The sequence below is a fragment of the Chinchilla lanigera genome, unplaced genomic scaffold (assembly GCF_000276665.1).
Source record: "Chinchilla lanigera isolate Chin_1 unplaced genomic scaffold, ChiLan1.0 scaffold00021, whole genome shotgun sequence".
Lineage (NCBI taxonomy): Eukaryota > Metazoa > Chordata > Mammalia > Rodentia > Chinchillidae > Chinchilla > Chinchilla lanigera.
In genome coordinates this window covers 20,270,129-20,292,173 of record NW_004955422.1, presented here as the reverse complement: position 1 = coordinate 20,292,173, position 22,045 = coordinate 20,270,129, and the positions used below count along the sequence as shown (strand labels likewise).

General features: G+C 59.6%; 1 protein-coding gene across 7 annotated transcripts in view; it reads right to left on the bottom strand.

Annotated features, from left to right (window-relative positions):
* Window positions 1-1,294: 1,294 nt before the first annotated feature.
* Atg2a (autophagy related 2A) overlaps window positions 1,295-22,045 on the bottom strand; it is a 29,131-nt gene continuing 8,380 nt past the window's right edge. The window contains exons 2-42 of one of the 7 annotated variants that reach the window (XM_013513964.1): window positions 20,196-20,844; window positions 17,446-17,608; window positions 17,212-17,364; window positions 16,961-17,099; window positions 16,429-16,564; window positions 16,249-16,347; window positions 15,868-15,964; window positions 15,627-15,791; window positions 15,391-15,531; window positions 14,617-14,854; window positions 14,381-14,528; window positions 14,206-14,298; window positions 13,609-13,764; window positions 13,253-13,496; window positions 12,936-13,032; window positions 12,683-12,842; window positions 11,909-12,051; window positions 11,692-11,831; window positions 11,432-11,592; window positions 10,881-11,031; window positions 10,586-10,785; window positions 10,415-10,495; window positions 10,135-10,241; window positions 9,950-10,042; window positions 7,918-7,988; window positions 7,603-7,679; window positions 6,982-7,152; window positions 6,714-6,840; window positions 6,421-6,635; window positions 5,817-6,025; window positions 5,456-5,591; window positions 4,370-4,573; window positions 4,146-4,247; window positions 3,981-4,062; window positions 3,771-3,900; window positions 3,615-3,687; window positions 3,405-3,487; window positions 3,015-3,136; window positions 2,708-2,862; window positions 2,019-2,171; window positions 1,295-1,941 (exon numbers count right to left, since the gene is read on the bottom strand). In XM_013513964.1, the coding sequence (XP_013369418.1) occupies window positions 1,705-1,941; window positions 2,019-2,171; window positions 2,708-2,862; window positions 3,015-3,136; window positions 3,405-3,487; window positions 3,615-3,687; window positions 3,771-3,900; window positions 3,981-4,062; window positions 4,146-4,247; window positions 4,370-4,573; window positions 5,456-5,591; window positions 5,817-6,025; window positions 6,421-6,635; window positions 6,714-6,840; window positions 6,982-7,152; window positions 7,603-7,679; window positions 7,918-7,988; window positions 9,950-10,042; window positions 10,135-10,241; window positions 10,415-10,495; window positions 10,586-10,785; window positions 10,881-11,031; window positions 11,432-11,592; window positions 11,692-11,831; window positions 11,909-12,051; window positions 12,683-12,842; window positions 12,936-13,032; window positions 13,253-13,496; window positions 13,609-13,764; window positions 14,206-14,298; window positions 14,381-14,528; window positions 14,617-14,854; window positions 15,391-15,531; window positions 15,627-15,791; window positions 15,868-15,964; window positions 16,249-16,347; window positions 16,429-16,564; window positions 16,961-17,099; window positions 17,212-17,364; window positions 17,446-17,608; window positions 20,196-20,366 (5,823 nt within the window). In that variant the 5' untranslated portion in view covers window positions 20,367-20,844 and the 3' untranslated portion in view covers window positions 1,295-1,704. Of the gene's footprint in view, window positions 1,942-2,018; window positions 2,172-2,707; window positions 2,863-3,014; window positions 3,137-3,404; window positions 3,488-3,614; window positions 3,688-3,770; window positions 3,901-3,980; window positions 4,063-4,145; window positions 4,248-4,369; window positions 4,574-5,455; window positions 5,592-5,816; window positions 6,026-6,420; window positions 6,841-6,981; window positions 7,153-7,602; window positions 7,680-7,917; window positions 7,989-9,949; window positions 10,043-10,134; window positions 10,242-10,414; window positions 10,496-10,585; window positions 10,786-10,880; window positions 11,032-11,431; window positions 11,593-11,691; window positions 11,832-11,908; window positions 12,052-12,682; window positions 12,843-12,935; window positions 13,033-13,252; window positions 13,497-13,608; window positions 13,765-14,205; window positions 14,299-14,380; window positions 14,529-14,616; window positions 14,855-15,390; window positions 15,532-15,626; window positions 15,792-15,867; window positions 15,965-16,248; window positions 16,348-16,428; window positions 16,565-16,960; window positions 17,100-17,211; window positions 17,365-17,445; window positions 17,609-19,544; window positions 19,702-20,195; window positions 20,845-22,045 lie in introns of those variants that run through there. The other 6 variants (XM_013513965.1, XM_005384547.2, XM_005384542.2 and 3 more) reach the window with 6 other exon arrangements.

The following is a 22,045-nucleotide window of genomic DNA, read 5'->3' as shown; positions in this document are numbered from 1 at the left end:
GAAACAGAGGCACAGAAAATGGCTGGCCCAGGACTACCCACTTCCTGTCCTTTCTCACTCAGGACCAGTGGCCCTGAAGGAAGATACCTGTGCCCTGAAGCACTCAGGGTACAGGGGGTGCAGAGTGCCCAGAGGTGTCTTACCTGGGTGCTTGGCTGGCCTCAGGGCACGAGGAGGAAGTGGGGATGCCCTGGGCCCAGCACCTTTTGAGCCGTTGGCCCAGCCCCTGGTGGCGGTTAATCATTAGCCCTGGCCATCAATACTGGTCACAGTTCGAAGGGCAGGAAAGCTGGACTGTGCCCGGGCAGCTGGGGCGGGTCCAGGAAGCATCAGACTGGGCCCCACCTGCCTCCCCTGGTGGCATCATACCTCGGCCGTCCCCCACCTCTTGGTCTCTACCTCTGGCCATGGGCAGTCAGAACGAGGGTCCCCTAGGACAAAGCTCTTGCCCTGTGCCCGGTACCCAGCTCTTCCTCCAAGTTCTCCCCATCTGCAGGGGCGGGTTCTGGAAGGCGCTGCACAGGCACAGGGCCCAGGAGCACGAGTGGTTTGCTAGCTTCAGAGCTATACACAGGGCAACAGCAAGGTGTGGGTTGTTGCCTAACATGGGCCCGTTTCCTCAGGGAACCACCCACTTTTGCAGTGCTACTACAGAGGATTTGGGGAGTGGAGGGACTCCCTCTTTTTTTTGGTCTTTTTGAGACAGTGTCTCACTATGCAGTTCAGGCTGGCCTTAAGCTCACTTTGTAGTCCAGGCTGGTCTCAAAATCACAACGATCCTCCTGCCTCAGCCTCCCGAGTGCTGGGATTACAGGTGTGCACCACCACGCCCGGCAGGGGCTCCCTCTTGTCCACAGGAAATGTGACTGAAGGGTGGGGGTGGGCACTTTCCTGACCCCACAGGATCCTCTGGGAAAGGACCAGTCAGGCTCTTCTGGCACCTGAACCCCCAGACTCCATCACCGCAAAAGGCTTCTGCTAGGGATGGTGCGTGCACCCCAGGGCTCAGCCTCCAGTTGCACAGGGAAGACGGGGGACCCTGACGTCTCAAGGACTCAGCAGGCTGCGGCCAGTGAGGCAGCTCCAACGGCCAAGGGTGAGGTTCACTCAGCTCCTACCACTCTGAAGTGGGACCCAGGTGACAGTCCCTTGGGACAGTGGCAGGGTGGAGCCCAGAGCAGAAAGGAAGGAGTCAGGTGTGGGCAGGTGGCTGGGGCTGCGTTCTACACCCAGGCGGTACAGGGAGGTGCCGGGTGCAGAGGTGGGAACCTCGAAGGCACAAAGGACCCCGGGGAGGGGCTGGCGGTGGGCAGTTTATTCCACTTCATGCAGACACTGACCCACACACTCACGGAGTTTAAAAATAACACACCGACCCCCACAGCGTGTCGCCAACTCCCCGGGAGACAGACACTTGGCTGAGTGGGGTCGGGCCTGAGGGTCCAAAAGCCTCCATCCTGGGTCGAGGGAGCGGTGGGGCCTGTGCTAGGGAGGGCAGCGTCCTTCTCCCCAGAGGAAAAGTGCAGACAGGGCCGAGGCCCCAGGCAGCAGGCCCCACTCTCACGACCGATTGGCAACAGGCAAGTGTCCTTCACAGTGGCCGTCCGAGGGGCCTGCATCTGGCTCCCGTGGGCTGCAGCTCTGAGGAGGCGGAGAGCGGGTGTAGCCCTGCGGTGGGCCAGCACGGTGGTCCTGGAGCCCCGCTCAGTCCTGGGCCTCCTCTGAGCGCCACTTGAGGGCATGGTCCTTGTGGGCGTCGGGCAGGATCTGGTTCCTCATCCCCCCGAGCAGGTTAGACGTGGCCTCTGAGGCCACAATGAGTGGCTTTACCACAGTTGGGGGCAGCTGGCGGATCACGCCCCCCACGGCACCTGTCAGCCCCTTCTGTTCATGGCCGCGCGATGCCACGTCACAGATGGTCTGAGCTGTGTCCAGGATGCCCTGTGGAGGTCAGAGGTCAGTGCTGAGGTCTGAGTGGGGATAGAGGATGAGGAAAGGAGCAGGGCTGGGGCCCTCACCTCCCGCACAGCGTCGTAGGCCTTGGCCACGCCCTCTCGGAGGTCAGCGGGCTGCCGGCCCTTGTGCAGCCTCCGCGCAGAGCGCTTATCCTGCAGTGAGCGGGAGACAGGCGCCGCTGGGGACAGGATGTCGTAAACCGTCTCAGCAGTAGCCTGAAGGACACAGAGAGCTGGATGAGGAGACGACCAAGGTGTCCGGCCCCTCCCTAGGCCCCACCAGCAGGGACCCCCGGCATCCCTCTGCCTGCCCATGTCCCTCTGCCTTCCCAGTTCCATCACCCGGGGAGGGCACAGCCCAAGGGGACTTTCCTACTGTCTCACCCCCACCTTCCTCCCGCCGATGCCCACGCCCCGGCCGGCTCTTCCTGGCTGCCACCGATGCAGCTTGCCTGAGACCTGGGCTGTGCATCCCAGGGGGCCCCAGCGGGGACACCCGGACACTTGGAACCACCACTCAGCCCGACCTTGCTTTCCTCAGTGGCTCCTGTTCTAGCTCGCACCCTGCTTCTCTGCCACCTGACTGCTCTGGGGCCAGAGTGCCTATCCTTCTGGCCCCGGGCCTGAGCCTGCAGCAACCGGACCCTCCCAGCACGGAGCACCTCCCTCCACTGGCGCTGGCCGGGGTGGGGCCCTCTGGTGGGGCTTCCGGGAACCAAGCTCGCTGGGCCTCCAACTCTCTGTGCTCCCACCTGGATCGCCTGCACCAGCCTGTTGCTCAGTTCCAGGGCAGCAGAGGCTGTGGATGAGCCGAAGGAGGCAGCCCCCCGCTGCAGCCCCCGCATGAGGCGACCATCCTTCCTGTACTGCTCAATGGGCAGCCACAGCAGGTCCCGGAACCCTTGGACTGGAGGAACAGGGTTGTCAGAGATGCCAGAAGCTGCCCTGCTCCCACCCACCCTCCTGGCCCATCTGCCTCCTCCTTTCCCAGTGGCAGTTTCTAGGCAGCCCAAGTGGATGGAATGGGAGTTTCAAGAGCCTTCAAATGCAAACACTCACAGAGCTGGACGACAGAGTGCATGGGCCCAACGCCTCCCAGCAGGCCGGGCAGCTGGTTCTTGCGGATGTCCTGCAGCCACTCATTGAGAGCATAGCCTAGCACTTTGTCCACACCCAGGAGCCTGGGAGGGAGCAGAGAGGAGGGAGGTGGGGGAGGCCACACAAGGGGAGATAGGGACCAGGAAGACCGAGTATCTGTATGCCAAGTGCTAGGGCACTCAATATACTCCCACAGTCTCACCCAGCTGTGTGCAGAGGAGCGACTGGGCCCATTTTACAGAGGGGAGACTGAGGCCCTGGAAGGGCTGAAGACTTGGCCACACAACCAGTGAGGAAAAGAGCAAAACGAAGGTCAGGGCTGTGCAGAGAGGCAGGGCGTGTGGGGCTTACCCGTGCCGGCAACAGAGCCGCTTCAGCTTCAGCTCGGAGCAGTTTAGCTGGGCCAGGCCGATGAGGAGGCCTGCGAAGGTGCCCTGAGGAGCGAGGGGCTTGGCTGTGTGAGGGGCACGGGTACGGCAGACCGGGGTAAGCCCTGTCCCCAGGGAGATGTGGCCACAGCCCAGCCCAACTGGGAGCCCCAGAGGCCAGCCCAAAGCTTACCACCTGGTCCATGGAGACGTGCTTGCCGTGGTAATCCAGCCAGATGGGCACCTCTGACGTGAAGCGGAACTCCCTGGCCGGGGCAGGGACAAGAAACTTTTGGTCATGGACCTGGTCACCTGTGCCCTGGCCCCGACCCCCAGCCCCGAGCCCTACCTGAAGTAGATGGGCTGCTGCTCAGCAGAGCCATGTCCACCACTGGGGCCCTCCTGTGAGTCACTCATCTCTGTGCCCCTGGGCTGTCCTTCCTGGGGGCTGCCCGGCCGGGCCCGGGTCTCAGGGCGAGCTAGGGAGAGAGGCGTCCGATCGGAGACGGGCCCAGGGCCGGCTGGGTACTGACCTCCCCTCCCTGGCCTGGCTTCTCACCCTCCGACGCCTCCCCTGGGACCACTGGGTTGATGCCAGCCACTAGGCTGGTGAAGAAGTCCTTAAGGAAGAAGAGGGCGTCCTGCGGGGAAGAATCACAGAAGCAGGGTCAAGAGGCATGGGGAGGGCATTGGTCGTACCTGGCTCTGCCCCCTGCCTACTTGCCTGGTCCACGTTGAGCCGCAGCGGCATCAGTGAGATGCGCAGACAGCACTCAGGGCCGCCCAGGTTGGTGGTAGGGGCCACGTGCAGTGCTTTGACAGTGAGCTGAGGGCAGAGGGCAGCTGTGGGCACCAGCCCACTCCTGCTCGTGCTGCTCTCTCCCACCCCGGCCCAGGGATGGCCCCCAACCCGCGCGAGCATGCATGGAGCCCCGGCCCCTCGCGCACCATGTTGGAGTGGGTGCGCCTAGGCAGCCGCTCGCTCGTGTGCAGATGCAGGAACTTGTTGATCTGGGAGGAGGCAAGCCGGTCTCGGATCTCCAGCTCCTGCACAATGAGCACCTGGCGGGACAGGGGCCGCTCCTCCACCTCCTGGCCTGGAGCAGGGTCAGCTGCTGGCTCTTCTGGGTATACCTCGTGCTGGAAGCTCACCTGTGGGGGGATCCCAGGGAGGCCTGAGGTGACCGCAGGGCCACGGGGAGGGGGGGAAGGAAGGCCCAACTCCTCATCCTGTCCCCACCTCAGCCCCACATCCGGCGGCTGCCTTGACCTCTCCATGTGACCATCTCACCATCAAACTCCACTGGGCCACACTAAACTGGACCTGCTTACCTACATCTACCGGCCCGCATCCCCACAGCCACTGCCTCACCTAAATGGCCCCCGCCTTCTCTGTCATCCCAAGTTCCACCCTGCCCTCATCAATGGTGCCCCACGCGCCTCCCCTATGGTCCTTTTCCTGCTCACTCCAGTCTCCACACCCCAAGTGCTCCCCTGACACTCCAAGCCCTAGTCTAGCAGGCCCCGACTCTCCCCGCAGCCCCGCCCTTGCCCCTGCTCGGTGTGGCTGTCTCATCCTCAGGCCTTTGCCCTGTGTGCCCTCTGCAGGGCGCCCTCCCTCTCCTCTCAGGAAGTTGCTGGCTCCTGCCAGGTCTCGGCACCCCAGGCCCCTGCTCAGAGCTGTCCCCTGCTGCTCCCAACAGCCCTGTGTGCTGTCGCCTGTCCCCAGCAGTTCCTCAGGGAGCCCAGCACTGGCCTTTGACACCCTTGGATAGTGGGGCCCTCCCTGCGCAACTTCTCAGGTTGAAACCCACTTACTGCAGGGCTGTCCACAGTCTCACACACAGGCAGAACCAAACCTGTGGTTCTCCCTGCCACCCAGCACCTCCAGCCCCTGCTGCTTCTCACTGGGTGACACAGGCCCCCCAGGCCCCAGGGGCTCCCGCCTTTCCCTACCAAAACCTGAACTGCCTCTGGCCCTCTCCTCTGCTGTGCTCACTGTGACACGTGGGCCCATAACCGCACAGCCCTTACCTTGCTGAGCTGGATCTCCATAAGGACATGGTGCTGCCGTCCGCTGCCACCCTGTGTTCGCCATGAGTTCTGGGGCCGGTTGGAGCCAGAGCCTCGGGAGGGGGAGCCCCTAGGGCCTGTGAGGCCAACTCTTGCTCTGGGAAGAAGGTCAGGGGACAAGCTGATCAGAGGAGCCGCGGTGTTGCCCCCACCTCAGCAGCCCTTTCAGTCCAAGGCGAGGCGCCTTCTCCAGCCTCGGTCCTAGGAGGCAGGGTGGGCGAGGACGGACCAACTGAAGCCAGCAAGGGCACGTGAGGCTCAAGGTCACCAGCGCCCCGGCCTCCACTGCCAGCTGCCGCCCGGCCCTCCCTCCCCACCTCACCTGTGGCCGGGATGGGGGCCAAAGTCTCGGCCCCCGTAGAGGTGCCAGACCAGGGAGACCTCACGAAGCACCACACGACTGCTGGGCACTGGGAAGTGGGCAGGCGCCCGCAGCAGGTCTGTGCTGCCCAGCGGCCGGGAGAAGTGTCCCTCCTGCACGACGATGGGGCCCGGATGCAACTGCGTCACCACAGGCTCTCCGTCTCGGGGCTGCCGGGAGGAGGCCACATGGAGGTGTGAAGGTGTGCAGCACAGAGGCACCTTGGCCCGGCTCTCCAGTCCTAGCTCCCGTTTCTCCCTGTCCTTACTCCTCCCTCTCCGTGTGGTCTGTTTTTGACAGAAAAAGACCCTCTTGGGCTACCATCCCTCAAACCTGTGTCAGTGGTTAGAGCCCCTGGCTCCTGCTGGACCCGACTCCCTGGCACGCCCCCATCCCCTTAGATGTGGATGCCAGCCTACTCTTCCAAAGCTCAGTGCCAAGGGTGCCCCTCCCTGCTCCCCATGGTGGGAGCCCTAAACGGGCTCAGCAACCACGACAGTGTGCTGGTTCCCCACCCTAACCCGCACTGGGAAGGCAGGACTGAGCCAGCCCGTCCGCCACGCACCGGGATGCCCAGGCCGGGTGCGTCCAGGATGCAGAACTCGTCACTGTCCAGGGTGTCTCCGTCCCCCTCCTCTTCCTTGTCATCGTCTGTGGCCTCGGGACAGGACCCTAAGCTGTCGGCAGGGCCCCCAGGAGGGGGTGAAGGGGGCTTGGCCCCACTCCGTTCACCAGGGAACAGGTAGACAGAGACGGGTGAGGCCTGAGGGAGTGGGTCACCTACAGGAGAGAGGCCAGCTTGGGGAGACAGTGCCGGAGGCGCCTGCATCAGCTGCCCCCAAAGCGCCCCCTCCTCACCTGAGGACTCTGTCAGCTCACGCAGGCTGCGCTCCGTGTCCAGGAGAGCGTCGGTCAGGTCCCGCTGGTTGATGAGGGCCGTCTCCGCAGGGGGGCAGGACGGCAGGGAGGCAGGGCTCTCAGACAGCTGGGCAGGGGCGGACAGCGATAAGCTCACCCCTTGTCCCCAAGGCGCGGTGGTCCCAGGGCTCCCCCAACCCCAGGCCCTGAGGGCCGTGCAGGGGAGGGGCCTGGCCGAGCTTTGGTAGCCTGTGTGGCCAGGCCTCACCTGTACCTTCTGGCCGGCGATCTCCGTGGGGCTGGGGGGCCGGGGCGGGGGGTGCAGGTCGCCCGCGCTCATTACGTACTGGAGCAGGTTGGTCAGCAGGGCACAGGAGTCGGCGCAGCTGTGTATGTGCACCACGTTGTTGGAGCAGCGCAGCTCAAACAGCGGCTGGCTCTGCCGTGGGCGGGGTGAGGTGGCATGAGTGCAGGCCCCTTGCCCCTAGGCCACCCACCCAGGAGGAACTTCGAAGAGAGGTGAGCCAGGTCTGCCTTTGGGGGCTGAGCCTGCCTGGTGTCCCCACCACAGATGTGCAGACTGAGCCCAGATAAGGTCTTGACCACCGAGGGCCCCACCCTGGCACCCACGGGGTCTCCTGGGCCCAGTGAGGCAGGGCCTGCTGTCTCACTTCCGGAATAGGGAACCTGAGGGCCCAGGTGCCGTCACACTCCTGGGGCCCTGCTCTGCTCTGCCTGCCTACAGCTGCCCTCTGGTGGCAAGGCGGAAACGCTCACCCTCTTGGCAGACACGCTCACCCTCTTGGCAGACAAGGCGCTCTTGCCACCTAGCAGGGAAGGGTGGGCACCCTGACACCCCAGGCTCCCTGGCCCGGTGATGGCCACTCACCAGTTTGCCCTCTGTGCTCCCCTTCCACGTTTTGATCACCAGCTCCAGGAGGTCAACATCCAGGACACAGACATAATCTGTGGCAGAGGCGGAAAAGGAACCCGTGGCCACCTTGCAACCAGCTCCTGCCCAGCCCGTGGCCACCTCCCGGGGGCAGAATCGGGGTGTCCCAGGGTGGCTAGGGGATGTGCATGCATGTGTGTGGGGGGTAGAGAGCCAGGACAGCAGATGGGGAGGACACGGGGCCACGCTGTGTGTGGCTGTGGCAGGACTGTGCCCCCGGAGCACTGGGAGCACAGGCTGGGCCCTGCCCACCTCGCCGGAGATCCAGCGTCTCCACCTCACACTTGTCGGACAGGTACAAAGCGGAGTCGTCGAGGATGAACCTGGTGGGGAACAGGGCTGAGAAGGGCCCGGGAGCCACTGCAGGTGGCAGCTCCACAGCAGCCAGGCCGGGCAGGGGAGTACCTGGAGAAGTGGGAGACCCAAGCCCACAGAAGCCCTCATGGGAGGAGCCCTCCCGCCTCAGTGGGCTTGCCTATACTGTGGGCGGTGCAGCAGACCCAGGCAAAGGTACTCGCTCACTTCCCACGAGCGGCTCTAGGTTCTCTAACCACTTCGGCTCCATCACCTCTTAGGTCTCACAAACTCAGCCAGGGCTGGGGTTGGGGTGTCACTACAGTAGCATCTACTTACTGTTCTTTCAAAACAAACCCATTCTGTCTTGTTTTGTTTTGTAGTAATGGAGACTGAACCCAAGGCCTTGGCACTGAGCTTTCCCCTAGTCCTTTTTTATTTTTTACTTTGAGGAAGGGTCTTATTAAGTTGCTAAGCCTCCCAGGCTGTCCTTTAACTTGCAATCCTCCTGCCTCAGCTTCCCAGGGTGCTGAGACTACAGGCATGTACTGCTCTGCCTGACTTAAGATTATTTTAGAACTAATATTACAATAACAATAAAAAATTAAAGCTACTCATGTCACATCTCAAATTGTTTTGTTTTGTTTTGGTACTGGGAATTGAACTCATAACCTTGCGCTTGTCAGGCAGGCATAGTGTCACTGAGCTATATTCCAGCAAAATCTCAAATTCTAAGAAAAATCATACATGCTTCTTTCTAGGGGTTTTTTTGTGTATGTGTGTCTTTTTGAGACAGGGTCTCACTAGGTACTTCAGGCTGGCCTTGAGCTAATTTTGTTGCCCAGGCTGGTCTCAAACTCCCAACAATCCTCTTGCCTTAGCCTCCCAAGTGCTGGGATTACAGGGATGCACCACCACACCACCCCCCTTTTTTTTTTTTTTTGGTCTTTTTGAAATGGTGTCTTGCTATGCAGTTCAGGCTGGCCTTGAGCTCACTTTGTAGCCCAAGCTGATCTCAAACTCACTCCTTCCTCAGCCTCCCAAGTGCTGGGATTACAGGCGTGTGCCACCACACCCAGTAAGTAGTCTTAAACTGGGCGTGGTGGCACATACCTACAATCCCAGCACTGGGAGGCTGAGGCAGGAAGATTGCTACAAGTTTAAGGCCAGCCTGGGCTACATAGTGAGTTTAGGGGCACCCTGAACTATACCGTGAAACCCTCTCTCAAAAAAACCAAAAAACCCCCCAAAACAATGAAAATAAATAAATAAAAAACACGTAGTCTTAGAGCCGGGCATGGTGGCACACATCTGTAATTCCAGCACTTGGGAGGCTGAGGCAGGAGGATTGTTGCGAGTTCAAAACCAGCCTGGGCTGCAAAGTGACTTCAAGGCCAGTCTGAACTGTACAGTGAGACCCTGCCTCAAAAAAACTATTTTTTTAACGTTATTTTTTTTTTTTAATTTGAGGCAGCTAACTTCATTTTTAGGAGTTCATGTTTGCAGTAATAACTGTAATAATTACAGTCACATTTACATAACACATCTGAATTCTTCTTACTTCGCCCCTCTATGTTATTCTTCAACTCCATGTTAGCGGCTGTACTGTCCTATGCAGTAATGTGGGCTTGACCATTACTTGGGGTGATTTGGAGGCATTTACACTGTCGCTAAGTTTGGCGTGTTTAATGTTTTTGTGGTGCTGAGGATCAAACTCAGAGCCTCACACAGGCTGAATGTGTGCTCTGCCACTGAGTGCTTTCCCTGCCCTAGTCAGGACTGTGCTACACTGCACGACAGAGGCAGTCCATTCCATCTCTTTTCCTTATATCCTCAAGTGAGATTACCACGTCAGACAGCTCACAGAGGCTTTTAAGGCTGATGTGAGGTGCCCAGGTCTCCTCAAAGCAAGTGGAAACTGCACATTCCTGAGGGAAGGGCCAGAGACAGCCCAGCACATGCAGCAGGCAGGCAGCTGCAGCCCACATACCTGAGCAAGAAGGTTGACGTGTCCATGACGATGTTGCTGGACAGCGTGAAGGTCTCGGCAGTGATGAGGACGCGCACTGGGAGGTAGAGGGGTCTGGGGGGCAGTCACACGTGGCCAAGGTGAGCTCCTTATACCTGAGGCCCTGCCCCACCCCCGCCCCACCCCGGCCCACACGGCCTGGGTACCTGTAGTCCACAGCACAGGAGAACAGGTGTGTGTGCAGGACGGTGATGACTGTCGGGGGCAGGTAGCCCAGCACAGGGTCGTCCAGCACGTCTAAGAACTCCAACAGCTTCCAGGCCAGGGTTGGGGGATGGTGAGCATAGGCAGCCCCCTGCCTCCCCCCGCACTGCCCATCACATCCCTTTCTGGGTGCTCTGGCCCAGCCCTTGCCCCTCATACTGGCTCCTTGGGCCCCCTCTGACGTGCCCACCCAAATCGAAAGTCCAAGCCACCTTTGCTTACCTGGGAGTGCCAGCTCTGTTCAGGCAGGGACATATAGTGGCGCAGTGTGGCCTTGTGCAGCCGTAGTGTCACCAAGAACTCCTGGGGGTTGGGGCACAGTCAGGGTGAGGAACAGAACTCTTGCACCCACTGGGGAGGCAGCCACCCAGCCATACAGACAGGAAGCCACACCTTGACGTTTTTGTGGGGGTCCAAGTGGATGCGCACAGCAGCAGTCAGCATGGGGGCGCCACGCCCCTGCCCCTTGCAGCCTGAGGCTCCCTGCTCAATCACCCCTTCCTCAGATGGGTAGATGGTCGGGGCCAGGTGGGCCGGGGGGACAAAGCTGGGCAGATGCAGGTGACTGGGCAGCACATAGTCATCCAAGGCCGCTGGGGAGGGATCTTGTGAGTCCCTTGCCAGGCACTGGTGGCCCGGTCCACTCAAGCCCTAGGGACATAGCCGCAACCAGCCCCAGCCCACAAACCTCGGTGGTAGAGTGTTGCCTTTTCAGCTTCCAGGCAGAAGTAGCCGAGCCCCGGCTGGCCATGGTACTGAGAGACGCTGAAGAGGGTGCCATGCTCCACATCCAGCACCATCTCACCGTGCATGCCCTCCAGCCGCTTCCCACTCTCATTCTGCAGACAGAGCACACACCTGGCTTCGCCCGCTGCTCTCTGCAGCTCCCATGGCCTCCGTGAGGCGTCTACGGGAGTCCTGCTGTCAGACTCCCCGGGCGCTGGCAGCACCTGCCTTTTATGCGAAGGAGAATCATCTCTGCCCAGCCTGCCTCATGGGTACAAATGGGGCCCATTCTCATGCCCACCCAGTATGGGGCTTTACAAGGACAGGGTGCTAATAAGCAGCTGCCAGGTACAATAGGACAGGTGGGCTGGCGTGTGTGGGTCAGGGCGACAGGTGCATGCCGCTGACCACTTACTTGGGGTTCCTACTTCCTGTGTCCCTCATGCAGGGGCCATGTTTATCCTCTCTCCTGCCCAGAGGGCTTGGGGCTCACCTGGCCAGGGCTGCCCTCACCTTGGCCTCACAGAGGGCTGTGATTCTACCCTTCAGCACTGTCACCAGCGTAGAGAAGGTGCTCTGGGACTGGCGGCTCGAGGGCTCAGGGGCGGGACCCCGGGGGGCACCTGATGCCCCCACTGAGAAGAAGTGGACGTCCTCATCATCTGAGTCTGAGTCTGGGATGAGATCAAGGTGGCCAATGGTAGCAGAGCCTGGGAGGCCTGGTCAGCCCTGCCCTGCACCCTCCCTCTGGCCCCACAGAACGCTCCTCATACCCAGCTTGAAGGCTGACTTGCACATCTTGAAGCTGTTGTGCCAGAGGCCCGAGGAGCTGAGGAAGCCAGAGGAGTGGGTGGCGGGGCCATGAGTGGGGAGCAGGTCTGCAGGCTCCCACATGAGCAGGTCGTTGTTGACCCTGAGAAAGGGGAGCGACGGCAGGTGAGCACAGATGGCTCTGCCCCCGGCCCTGTCCCGCCTGGCCTGGGTCCCCACCTATTGTAGATGCTCTCGTAGACCTCCTTGCTGGGCAGAAAGATGTGGGCACTGGGCAGGGTCACTTCCAGGCTACAGCGGGACAGTGCTAGGGTCCGGCTCTGGAACGTCCTCATCTCCTCCGGGTCTCCAGGAATCACCATCTAGACAAGGAAGGGGAAAAGCTCGTGGGATGTCGTCTCAGACGTCTTGGGTCCTGTCGCTGGCTCTGGTCAGAGACTGGCCTGAGTCCTGACCACCATTCATTCATTCACTCTTTCATAGGGGCCCTTTCTTACCTGCAGGGAGTGTATGTGCCCACCCCGTGCTGGTGGCATACTGACCCTGATCTAAGGGCATGAACTCCTTTAACCCTCCCAGTGGCCTATGAGACAGAGTCCTTGTGCTCATTTCCTGGGGGAGGAAACTCCCCAAGATGACACAACTAAAGCGGCAGGGCCTGCACTCAGCCCCAGGCAAATTGGCCCCACAGGCCAGGCCCCAAGTGCCTCTGATTCAGCCTTCATCCACTTCAGAAAAACATCTCTAGGCCCAAGTATAGGGCAGCTGCAGTAGCCTGGGGTCCTGATCCTCCCCACCAGGGGGCTCTCTTTGCCAATGGGCTTCCCTCCTGGCCCTGAACAGAGGCGGGGCCTTCCGACTCCCTTACTGGTTCCAAGTAAGAAACACAAATTCTCACTCATGTATTGGGTCAACCATGCCCACCCAGGTGGTCCTGTCACCCAGCCCCATCACACAGCTGGCTCTCATGGCAGAGCGGGGGTCGGGCTTCACCTCTTCTGTCTCATACATGGTCCTCTTGGAGGAGAAAGGCGAGGGCTCAGGCTCCCGCAGCTCGCATGGGCTCTCGGTGGACAGCTCCAGCTCCTCTGCCTTGTCTGGGGCTGCCTCCCACTGTATGCTGCTGGACTGGGGGTTCAGGGTCACCACTACCCTGCCGGGACATAGACCTGTCACCGTCTGACCACTGGAACCTGGCCCCCAGCCATCCCCAGCCACAGAGTCCTCCTCCTCAGCCCTTACTTACTGGGGCAGGAAGTACTTTCGGCCCGGGCTCTTGGGGTCCAGGGTTTTGGAGACACGCAGACAGGGGACGGGTGGCTTCTCTCCACCTTCATAGGTTGCTGGAAGGGGTGTGGACGGGTGAGAGGCATCTGATCAGGCACTCATAGCATGCAGCAGCCCAGAGATGAAGGGCCTGCTCCTCCGCTCTCCTCCACTCAATGGCAGTGCCCACAGAGCTGGTAAAGGTCTGTGCCAGGGCCTGCTCCAACTGTGACCCCAAGGCCACCTTCACCAGACACCTCTGCCCCTGCCCTGGTGTCGTCTGCCAGGTGCTCTTACCGTGCAAGTCAGAGCAGGTGATTTCCAGGCGGGTAGGGGCTGGGGGACCAGGTCCACTGCTAAGCTCTGACCGGAACTGGGGCTCACTCAGCTCCAGCCGCAGCTGCTCAGCCCGCACAGCTCGGCCTGCCCAAGGGTCTCGTTCAGGCCGCAGGTCGGCGATGGGGAAGCGCAGCCTCAGTGTGGCCCGGGGTGCTGACAGCCGAAACACTGTCCGATGTTCAGTGGCCAGCGGGGGCTCTGTCTGTGGAAAAGTTGGGATCAGAGGAGCCATCAAGGCTCCTATCACTACAGTCAAGAACCAGAGGACCGCGTGCTGCTGTCTGCTAGAGCCAGGCCCCAGGAGGACATCTCACCAGCAGGCCGGCTGGCGGCTCGGGGGGTGTAGTGGCGAGGTGCAGCAGGGCAGCGAGTCGGTCCAGAGCCCCCAGCTCCACATCCGCCTGGAAGTCAGCCAGGTCCAGGGCCAGGTCTGAGTGGCAATGGCAGGCAAGAGAGCGCCGGGGCCGGCTCTGTTTGGGGGTGAAGGTGTTTAGCACAGAGGTGGCTAAGAGGCGACGATGGGAAAGGGCTTCCTCGACACAAAACCCAAGTGTTCCTGGTGGTGGGGGAAGCTCGGACAGGGAACCCAAGAGGGGGCTGCAGTGGACATCTGACGCCCTCTCGCCCTGCCAACACGGAAGACATGCTGATTTGAAAAAACCACCTGTCACTTGCCCCTCCCACCTGCGGAGGCCCAGCCGATTGCTGCACCGAGACAGAGAAGAGGCCACCAGGCTAAGAATGGCAGGCACCAAGCACACAGGAAGCGGTCCAGGGCCCCGCAATAGCTTGGTGTCGCTGGTTGGGGCACGGAGGTAGGGGGGCCAGGGCCGAGGAGACACTGACAGAGCCCAGGGGAGTCAACAAACCGTGGGAAGCAGCCAACAGTCCCTCAGCCCAGAGCAGGTTACCTTGGGCACGCGGCGCAGGGTCTGTGTGTGACGCAGGTGGGCACAGGGTTGAGCTGAGGCCTGGGAGCCCAGGTTACTGGGAAAACTCAGGATCTGGGATGGGACATGGGAGGTGAGCAAGGTCAGGCTGCCCTCCATGCCCACCCAAGCCCTCAGGCCTCACCTCTGCACTCACCTCCACGTACTCGGGCTCAGAACTGCCCCGGGGCCACAGGCACTCCAGCACCTCCAGTTGCCCAAAGTGCACATCTGTGCTGGTCACTCGCCGGCCCCGACCACCAGTCCGCAGCTCCCATGACAGCTGCACAGCAGTGCCTGTCAGCCTGTGGGAAAGAAGACACCATCAGAAGATGGATCTGGAGACACCAGAGCTCTCAATGCAGGTCCCGGCCTTGGATTTGTGGCTTATACCGGACATGGCTACAGGGACAGGCTTTCTCGAAGCACGGCCGAAGGTGGTGGAAGTCTCGGGAGCCGAAGGGCCCATCCTTGGTGGCATCAAACTCAGTAAAAAAGTGGGTGGCGAGGTTGGGTGGTCCAGAAGACGGGGCGCAAGTCTGGAGCAGGGTCAAGGTCATGCCCCCCAAGCTCATCTTCAGCAGCGAGTCAGGGCGCATGGTGTCCGGAAAGAGAGTGGGGGCCGCCTTTCCTGGAGGGACAGAGGCTTCACAAGGGGCTCCTGGGAGCTCATGAGGACCCCATATGGAGTGACAGACAGCCAGAGACCTAGGATCTGGAGAAACTGGGCAAGCTGCATTGTGGGGGCCAAACCTGCCCATCACGGGGTTACTGGGGACTGGCTATACCCTCTGACCAGGCTCACATACCCTCTTGTGCTAAAAGGATTGGTTGATGTGATTAAAGCCTCCAGCTCATTGCCTGACCCACAATAAGCTCAAACACTGACTGAAACATACAGCTTGCTCTTTGCATAGAAGGGGAGACTGACTCTTAGGAAGTGTAAGCACTTGACCAAGAGCATGGACTTGGCCACCTAGGCCAAGTCCACTGCACCACCGCCTCCCGAGCCAGGTCCCTGGGAAACTGAGTCAGAGGTGGCTGGTCTCCAGGCATCACGGAGGGGGTGCTCTCAGGTACATCTGACAGCCCACAGGATAGAAGCTTCTTCTATCGAGGTGACTTCTATTCTTGCCCCTAGAGCACCGCCCAAGGTCCCCAACTCACCAGCTGCGTGGGTCGGGGCAGAGAGCCGGCGGGAGGCCATGTTGCTGTGCACAGAGGAGCCCAGGTCTACGTCAGAGAGGGACATCTCCGAGACAGCTGAGGTCACACTGCTTGTGAGGCCAGCCATGGAGAAGAAGAGGTCTGAGGACAAAGCGAGAGAGTCAGGACAGACAGATTCGATCCCCTGGGCTCCTGAACGCATAGCTGCCCGCCAACCGCAATGGCCCCACACCCACCAGTGCTGTCCACATTGAGAAGAGGGGTGGTAAGGGGATCCGGGCTGAGGGGCTCGGCCACAGCGCCGGCCTGCAGCTGCTGGTTCAGATCCTGCTCAATCAGCCACAGGTCTTCAGCACCTAACGGGCGGCTCTTGTTCAACTTGTCAGCCAGACCTTCTGGTTCTGTAGGGGAGGGTATTTCAGTCCAGCTTGGCTGGCCTTCCCTTGCCACTCACCCTGGACCACCCAGAAGCCTCACCAGCAAGGCTGACAGCGCTGAGAAGTTCCTGGAGCTGCTGGAGTTGCCGAGGGGTCAGGAGCAGGTGCAGGGAGCCCAACTGTCCTGCCACCTCCAACTGGGGGGCAAGGGAACAGACATGGTACCTGGGCCTACCACCCAGCCCCTCTGGGAGCTCCCACCCACCTACTCTCTCCCTGGGGAAGAAGAGATGCCCGCTGTTACACTAAATTCTGTCACCAACTAGCTGTATGAGCTTTGATTCCTCTAACTGCCAAGACAGAGGTAACCTCTCCCGCTTGATGTTCCACTCCTGCCACCCTGGCCTAGGGATGACTGGATCACTGAGGCCAGGGCTGAGAAGGGTCACATTCTCTCCTCCCCAAGCAGCTGGGGACCCACCTTGGGCCCTGGGAGAGCCTCATTCTGCTTCAGCTTTACTATCAGCTCCATACACCCCGAGCAGCTGCCAATCTGCAAGGGGAGGTCTGGTGGTTCTGCCTGGGGGGGAGTTGAGAAGAAGGTCAGAGGGATGGAGGCAGGCAGGGGGATCAAGGGCAAGGGAGCAAGTAGTCTGCTCACCTGTGAGGGGAGCTCCTCAAAGTGCAGGCGGATGCCCACCAGCTGCAGCAGCTTGTGTAGGAAGGCAGGTGGCTGGTGCACATCTATGGGGGGCGCCTGGCTTGGGTCCCGTAACGCCTCATCACAGTACTCCAGTCTGGGGAGTGCAGGGTCAGCCCTTGTCCCGGCCACCCCAGGCCTGGAGCCCTCTCTCCACACAGTGCTCTGTTCTAGGGGCATGGGTTTGGGGAGCCCAACCTGCAGAGCTGCTCATCATACCCAGGCCATCTTGGACCACCACGTCCAGCTGGGGGGGCTCAGGCTGACCCTTGTTCCTCTGACCCTCAGGATCTAACCTGGTGCTCAGGACCCCAGTCACTCTGGGCCTGCACGGCCTCGCCCTGACCACCAGTCTAGGTTCCCAACACAGCCCAACTCCCCAGCCCACCATGGCCCTGGCCCACCCATTCCCAGGAGTCTGGGCTAAGCAGAGGTGGGGTCGGTAGGCCATGCAGCAGCTCCCACTAGCCCACCCCAACTAGCCTGCCCCTACCTCTGCACATGGACCTCCAGGGCCACACCGTGCTCACGGTCAGTGGGCGAGTGCTCCACCCTCACAACAGTGTCCAGGAAGGTCACCTTGATACTCCGCAGCACTGGGGGTGGTGTGGGGCTCAGGTCAGGTAGAGCAGCTAGACAGAAGTCATTTCCCCTGTGGGCAGCCGGGTAGCTCTGCTACCCGCAGCCTCTGTTCCCGGGCCACAAAAGGGATGAAGCCAGGGTAGGTAAGAAGGGCCTACGTACCAGTTTCGATGGTCTGCGCAAACATCTCTAACCCCTCTAGGAGCTGTGGTGGCTCTGAGGGCTCAGACAGCCCATCACGCAGACATTCCTGGGCCAGCTGCAGGCTCGTGGTCATACATGAAGCCCAGGTCTGCGAGTCAGCAGCCCCTGGCCCTGAGGGAGAAAGTGAGTCTCAGGGTAACCAGACTCAAGCAGCTCCTCCCAGGTACCTGCCACAGCCGTGCCTGACCTCACCTGGGCCCTGGCGGGGCTGCAGGGTGAGCTGGAGGCCTGACACTTGCACAGTGCAGTGGTCTGTGAGTAGCGCAGCCCAGGGCACAGCCACCTCGATGGAGCTAAAGAAGCCGTCCACCAGCTCCAGGGGCAGCTCCATGGACTCCAGCACCTCGTTCACAGCCTGGGGGCAGACAAGGGACAAAGCAAGCTCAGTGCAGTCCACATCTGGCTGCCACAGTCTTACTTTGGCCACTCGTCTTGGACAGTGCTCTCCGATCCCTCTGCATGCTGTCCACAGGCCTTGCTGTGGTTCATGGTGCTCGCCACCCTGGCCTACCCTGCTATCCCATCCAATGGGGCTCAACCCTTCAAACCACCTCAAATGCTTCCCTCTCCATTCAACTCAAAAATCATTGCTGGGGGCAGTAAAGCACACCTTGTAATCCCAGAACTCTGGAAGGGTGAGGCAGGAGGTAATGCATTCAAACCCATCCTGAGCAATTTATACAACCCATGTCTCACCAGAGGTGGTGGTGTACACCTGTAATCCCCACATGTTACTCTGGAGACTGAGGCAGGAGAATTGCCACATGCTCAAGGCCAGCCTGGGATATGTAGTGAGTTCAAGTCCAGCCTTAACTATAGACCAAGACTGTCTAAAAATACAACGAAGGGGCTACAGATTTAGCTCAGCAGCACAGCGCCTGCCTGGCAAGTGTGAGGTCGTTGAGTTCGATTCCCGGTACCGGAAAAAAACACAAAAAAACCTAAAAAAACAATGAATAAGGCCTAGGATGTAGGTTAGGGCAAAAGACTTGGGTTCAATCCCTAGTACAGCTATACCCCCCCACAAAAAAACTGAGCATCTTCTATGTGCTCATGTCCAGACAACATGGGCAAATAAAATGTCTTCATCTTTAACCCAATTAGGCCACATCCAGTGGACTCCTCGCACATCAGGAAGAAACACAAAGAGAAGGAGGCACAGAGGAGGGGACTGTACCTAATCCAGCCCGGGGGCCCTGAGAAAGCAAGGACAAGGCAGCAGGCAGGGACAGACTGTGGCATATTCTAGGTATGGGCCAGCCTGGCAGAGGGCAGAGCACCCCATGTTCACCCTGGGCAAGCATAGAGTTTAACAGGTGGGACCCTTAAACCTCAGACACTGGTGTGGTTCTGAGGTACAAGAGCTAGCTCCCAAGCTGGGGATGTAGCTCAGTAGTTCAGCAGCATGGCGCCTACCGGGCAAGCAAGAGGTTGTGAGTTTCATTCCTGATAGCAAAAAAAAAAAAAAAAGACCAAGCTCCTGCAAATGCCTGCACCCCTAGCGGCCTGGGAGCTTGTCAAGGCAGCCGTCACTTGCCTTCTTCAGTGGCCGCAGTGCTCTCCTGTATGGTGTCTCCAGGGAAGCCTCAAAAAGCTCTTGTTGGACGCGCAAATAAACAAGCACAGGTAGAAGCTAGGTGTGGTGACACACACCTTAATCTCAGTGCTTGGGAGGCTGGGGCAGGAGGAGCCAGAGTCAAGGCCAGCCTGGGGGTGGAGGGGTGGGCTACATAGTAAATTTGAATTCAAGGCCAGCCCAGAGTACATAGACTATCTTTTAAAAAAAAACAAAGCCGGCACGCCTATAATTCCAGCACTTGAGGAGGCTGAGGCAGGAGGATCAAAAAAAAACAAAACAAAACAAAACCAAGTAGCCTAGCCAGGAGCCCAGGAGCACCCACCAAGAGGGGAGGGCACTGGGGAGTGCTTTCTAGAGCACTCAGAGGTCTGGGCCAGCCAAGAGGGTGAGGTCAGAAGCCCTCCCACACTGGACCTCATAGACAACAGACTATTGGGAGGTGTCCCCAACTCAGGAGGCTCCCAAGGCCTAGCTTGCCTTTGAATCTAGCTCTTCCTGCCCAGAGCACAGATCCCTGAGGCCACCAACAGAGAAGGCCCTGCACCTGTGCCCGCTGTGCTGCTCTGGACCTAGAAGGTAGACCCAGTACCATCCTAAACTGGGCCTCTACTTGGTGGCGCCTCTGCTGTCCCCCAGGTCAGCTGAGTGCTGAGCCGGGCCCTTCACCCATGCCTGGGCCTCAGGCCTCCAGCTCAGACCTTTCTTCCCCGACCTTCGTTCAGCTTTCCAGCATCTCTCCTCTGCTTCCCCCTAGCCCAGGCCAGACGTCCAGTCCTCCTTGAGGGCGGCCCCCAGGTGGGGATGCAGGGCCCCAGTCTCTCCCTAAACAACGCTGGGTCTGCCCTACTCTCCTAAAAGCAGGAAGTAGACTGCGGCGGCGGCGGCGGCGGCAGTCACACGCCGTGTTGATCAACACGGGCGCTGACGCTGTTGTTGACATCCACATCCGGAGCGAACCCCACCCACCGGGCTCGGGGTTGTGGGGTCAGGAGGTCAGGGCGCATTTTCCACAGGTGCCTTCACCAGGGACCTGGACCCCTACCCTAGCCTTCCATACCGGCCGCCCTGTCCCCAACTCCGTCACTTCCCCGGCCCCATTCCACCGAAGCCCTCCACCCTCCAGTCCCTCTCAACCCTTCCCTCGCCCCCGACCTCGAGGTCACTATGCTGGCACTCCCGGACAGGTGACGTTCGCTCCCCTGCCTGTCTCTGGGAAGGGGCTGAAGCAACCAGCGGGGCGCCCCGACGCCCAGAGGTCGCCCGAGGCGGCCTGGCCCCGGGTCCCCCGCCAGACTCTCGCCTGAGCCCCGCGTCGCTGCGCTCCCATCCCCGGCCCGTTCCCAGTCCCGGCCTAGCTCCTCACCCAGATGTCCAAGTGGATGTCCCGCAGGGCAACGCTGCCCTTGTAGAGATCCAGGCTGAGCTGGTCCACGCTGAGGTTCTCCTGGAAGAAGTGACCCAAGTAGTGCTGCAGCAAGTAGCGGCACACCCGCTCTTTCACAGAGTTCGACCACGAACTCAGCCATGCTGACATTTCGGGGACCGCCGGGCCCGGGCCGCCTCCGCGGACCTCCCGCCGGTGATCCAGTCCGGCTGCGCCGTTCACTAGAGCCCCCGGCTCGCCCCACCGCTTCTCTCAGTCTCTGGCCGCGCCCCCGGACGCCAGGCCACGCCCCCACACTAGCTGCCATTGGCCATGGCGGACAGCACGTCTCGCTGATTGGCCGCGAGAGGCGGAGCCTTCGGGAGCGAAAAAAGGACTGGGCTCACAGCGTGATATAGTGCTCTCAATCATAATATGCGCTTGCGTAGAAGTACTGTGTGGGAGGACCTTTTACCTCCCTACCTCTGGCTAAAGGGGAAGGCTGGGGGTCGTGCAGAGGAATACGCATGTGCCGACTCGTCCGACTACTTTAGGTGTTTGGGAAGAATTTAAAGAGACAGTGTCCTATCAAACTTTGTAGCAGGCTTTCCAGTGGGATCAAGTGAGTGTAACATCTGGCAACTTGCACCTGTGGAAATAAGTGAAAAAAACATTTGTATTTTATAAAATGCCCTACTATCCTTTATTGCATTCAAACCTCTTAACTTTCTAAGGTCGAGATTATTGTCAGGACTTTCCAGATCAGAAAACAGCGTCATAAAGGCTTCAGACTCCATCACCAGGAAGGTCCTTGTTTCACCCTCACCACCGAAAGCTCTGCAGGTTAACTGACCCTCCCTGCCCTGTGCAGTTGGTCAGGCCGTGGGGCCCTCTCTGGAATAATAAAAGCTTGTCATAATTCTAATTCTAAAATCAATAAAAAATGGGTTCCAATGGGCTGGGGATTTAGCTCAGCGGCACAGCGCCTGCCTGGCAAGCCCAAAGTTGTGAGTTCGATTCCTGATACCGGAAAACAACAACAACAACAAAAAATGGGTTCCACCTTTCTTGAGATGGATCTATCGCTTTTGTACAGCCTGTCAACTAAATTTTTACTTTATTTTATTTTATTTTTTGTCTTTTTGAGACAGGGTCTCACTATGCAGTTCTGGCTTGCCTTGAGCTCACTTTGCAGTCCAGGCTGGTCTTGAGCTCACTTTGCAGCCCAGGCTGGTCTTGAACTTGCAACGATCGTCCTGTCTCAGCCTCCCAAGTGCTGGAATTACAGGTTTGCACCACCACGCACGGTTTAAATTTTTACTCTAAAATGGTTGAAAAGGGCCCGGGGATTTAGCTCAGTGGCACAGCGCCTGTCTGGCAAGCGCGAGGTCATGAGTTCGATTCCTGGTACCGGAACACCCCCCAAAAAAATAAATAAATAAAATAAAATGGTTGAAAAACCAGGTGTTGTGGCGCATGCCTGTGATCCCAGTACTCAGGAGGCTGAAGCAAATGAATCTGCGACTTTGAGGTCAGCCTGAGCTACATAGTAGCCTGAACTACATGGTGAGACCCTGTCTCAAAAAAACAAACTCTAGGGTCTGGGGATTTAGCTCAGTGGCACAGTACCTGCCCGGCAAGTGCAAGGTTGCGAGTACGATCGCCGGTACCGGGGGGAAAAAAAAAAAAACAACAAAAAAACAAACTCTAGCAAGTGCAAAGTCCTGAGTTCGATTCTCGGTACAAAAATAAATAAATGTCAAGGAACTAAAAAAACAACCCAAGGCCAGGCAAGGTGGCGCACGCCTGTAATCCCAGCACTAGGGAGGCTGAGGCAGAAGGATCATGGC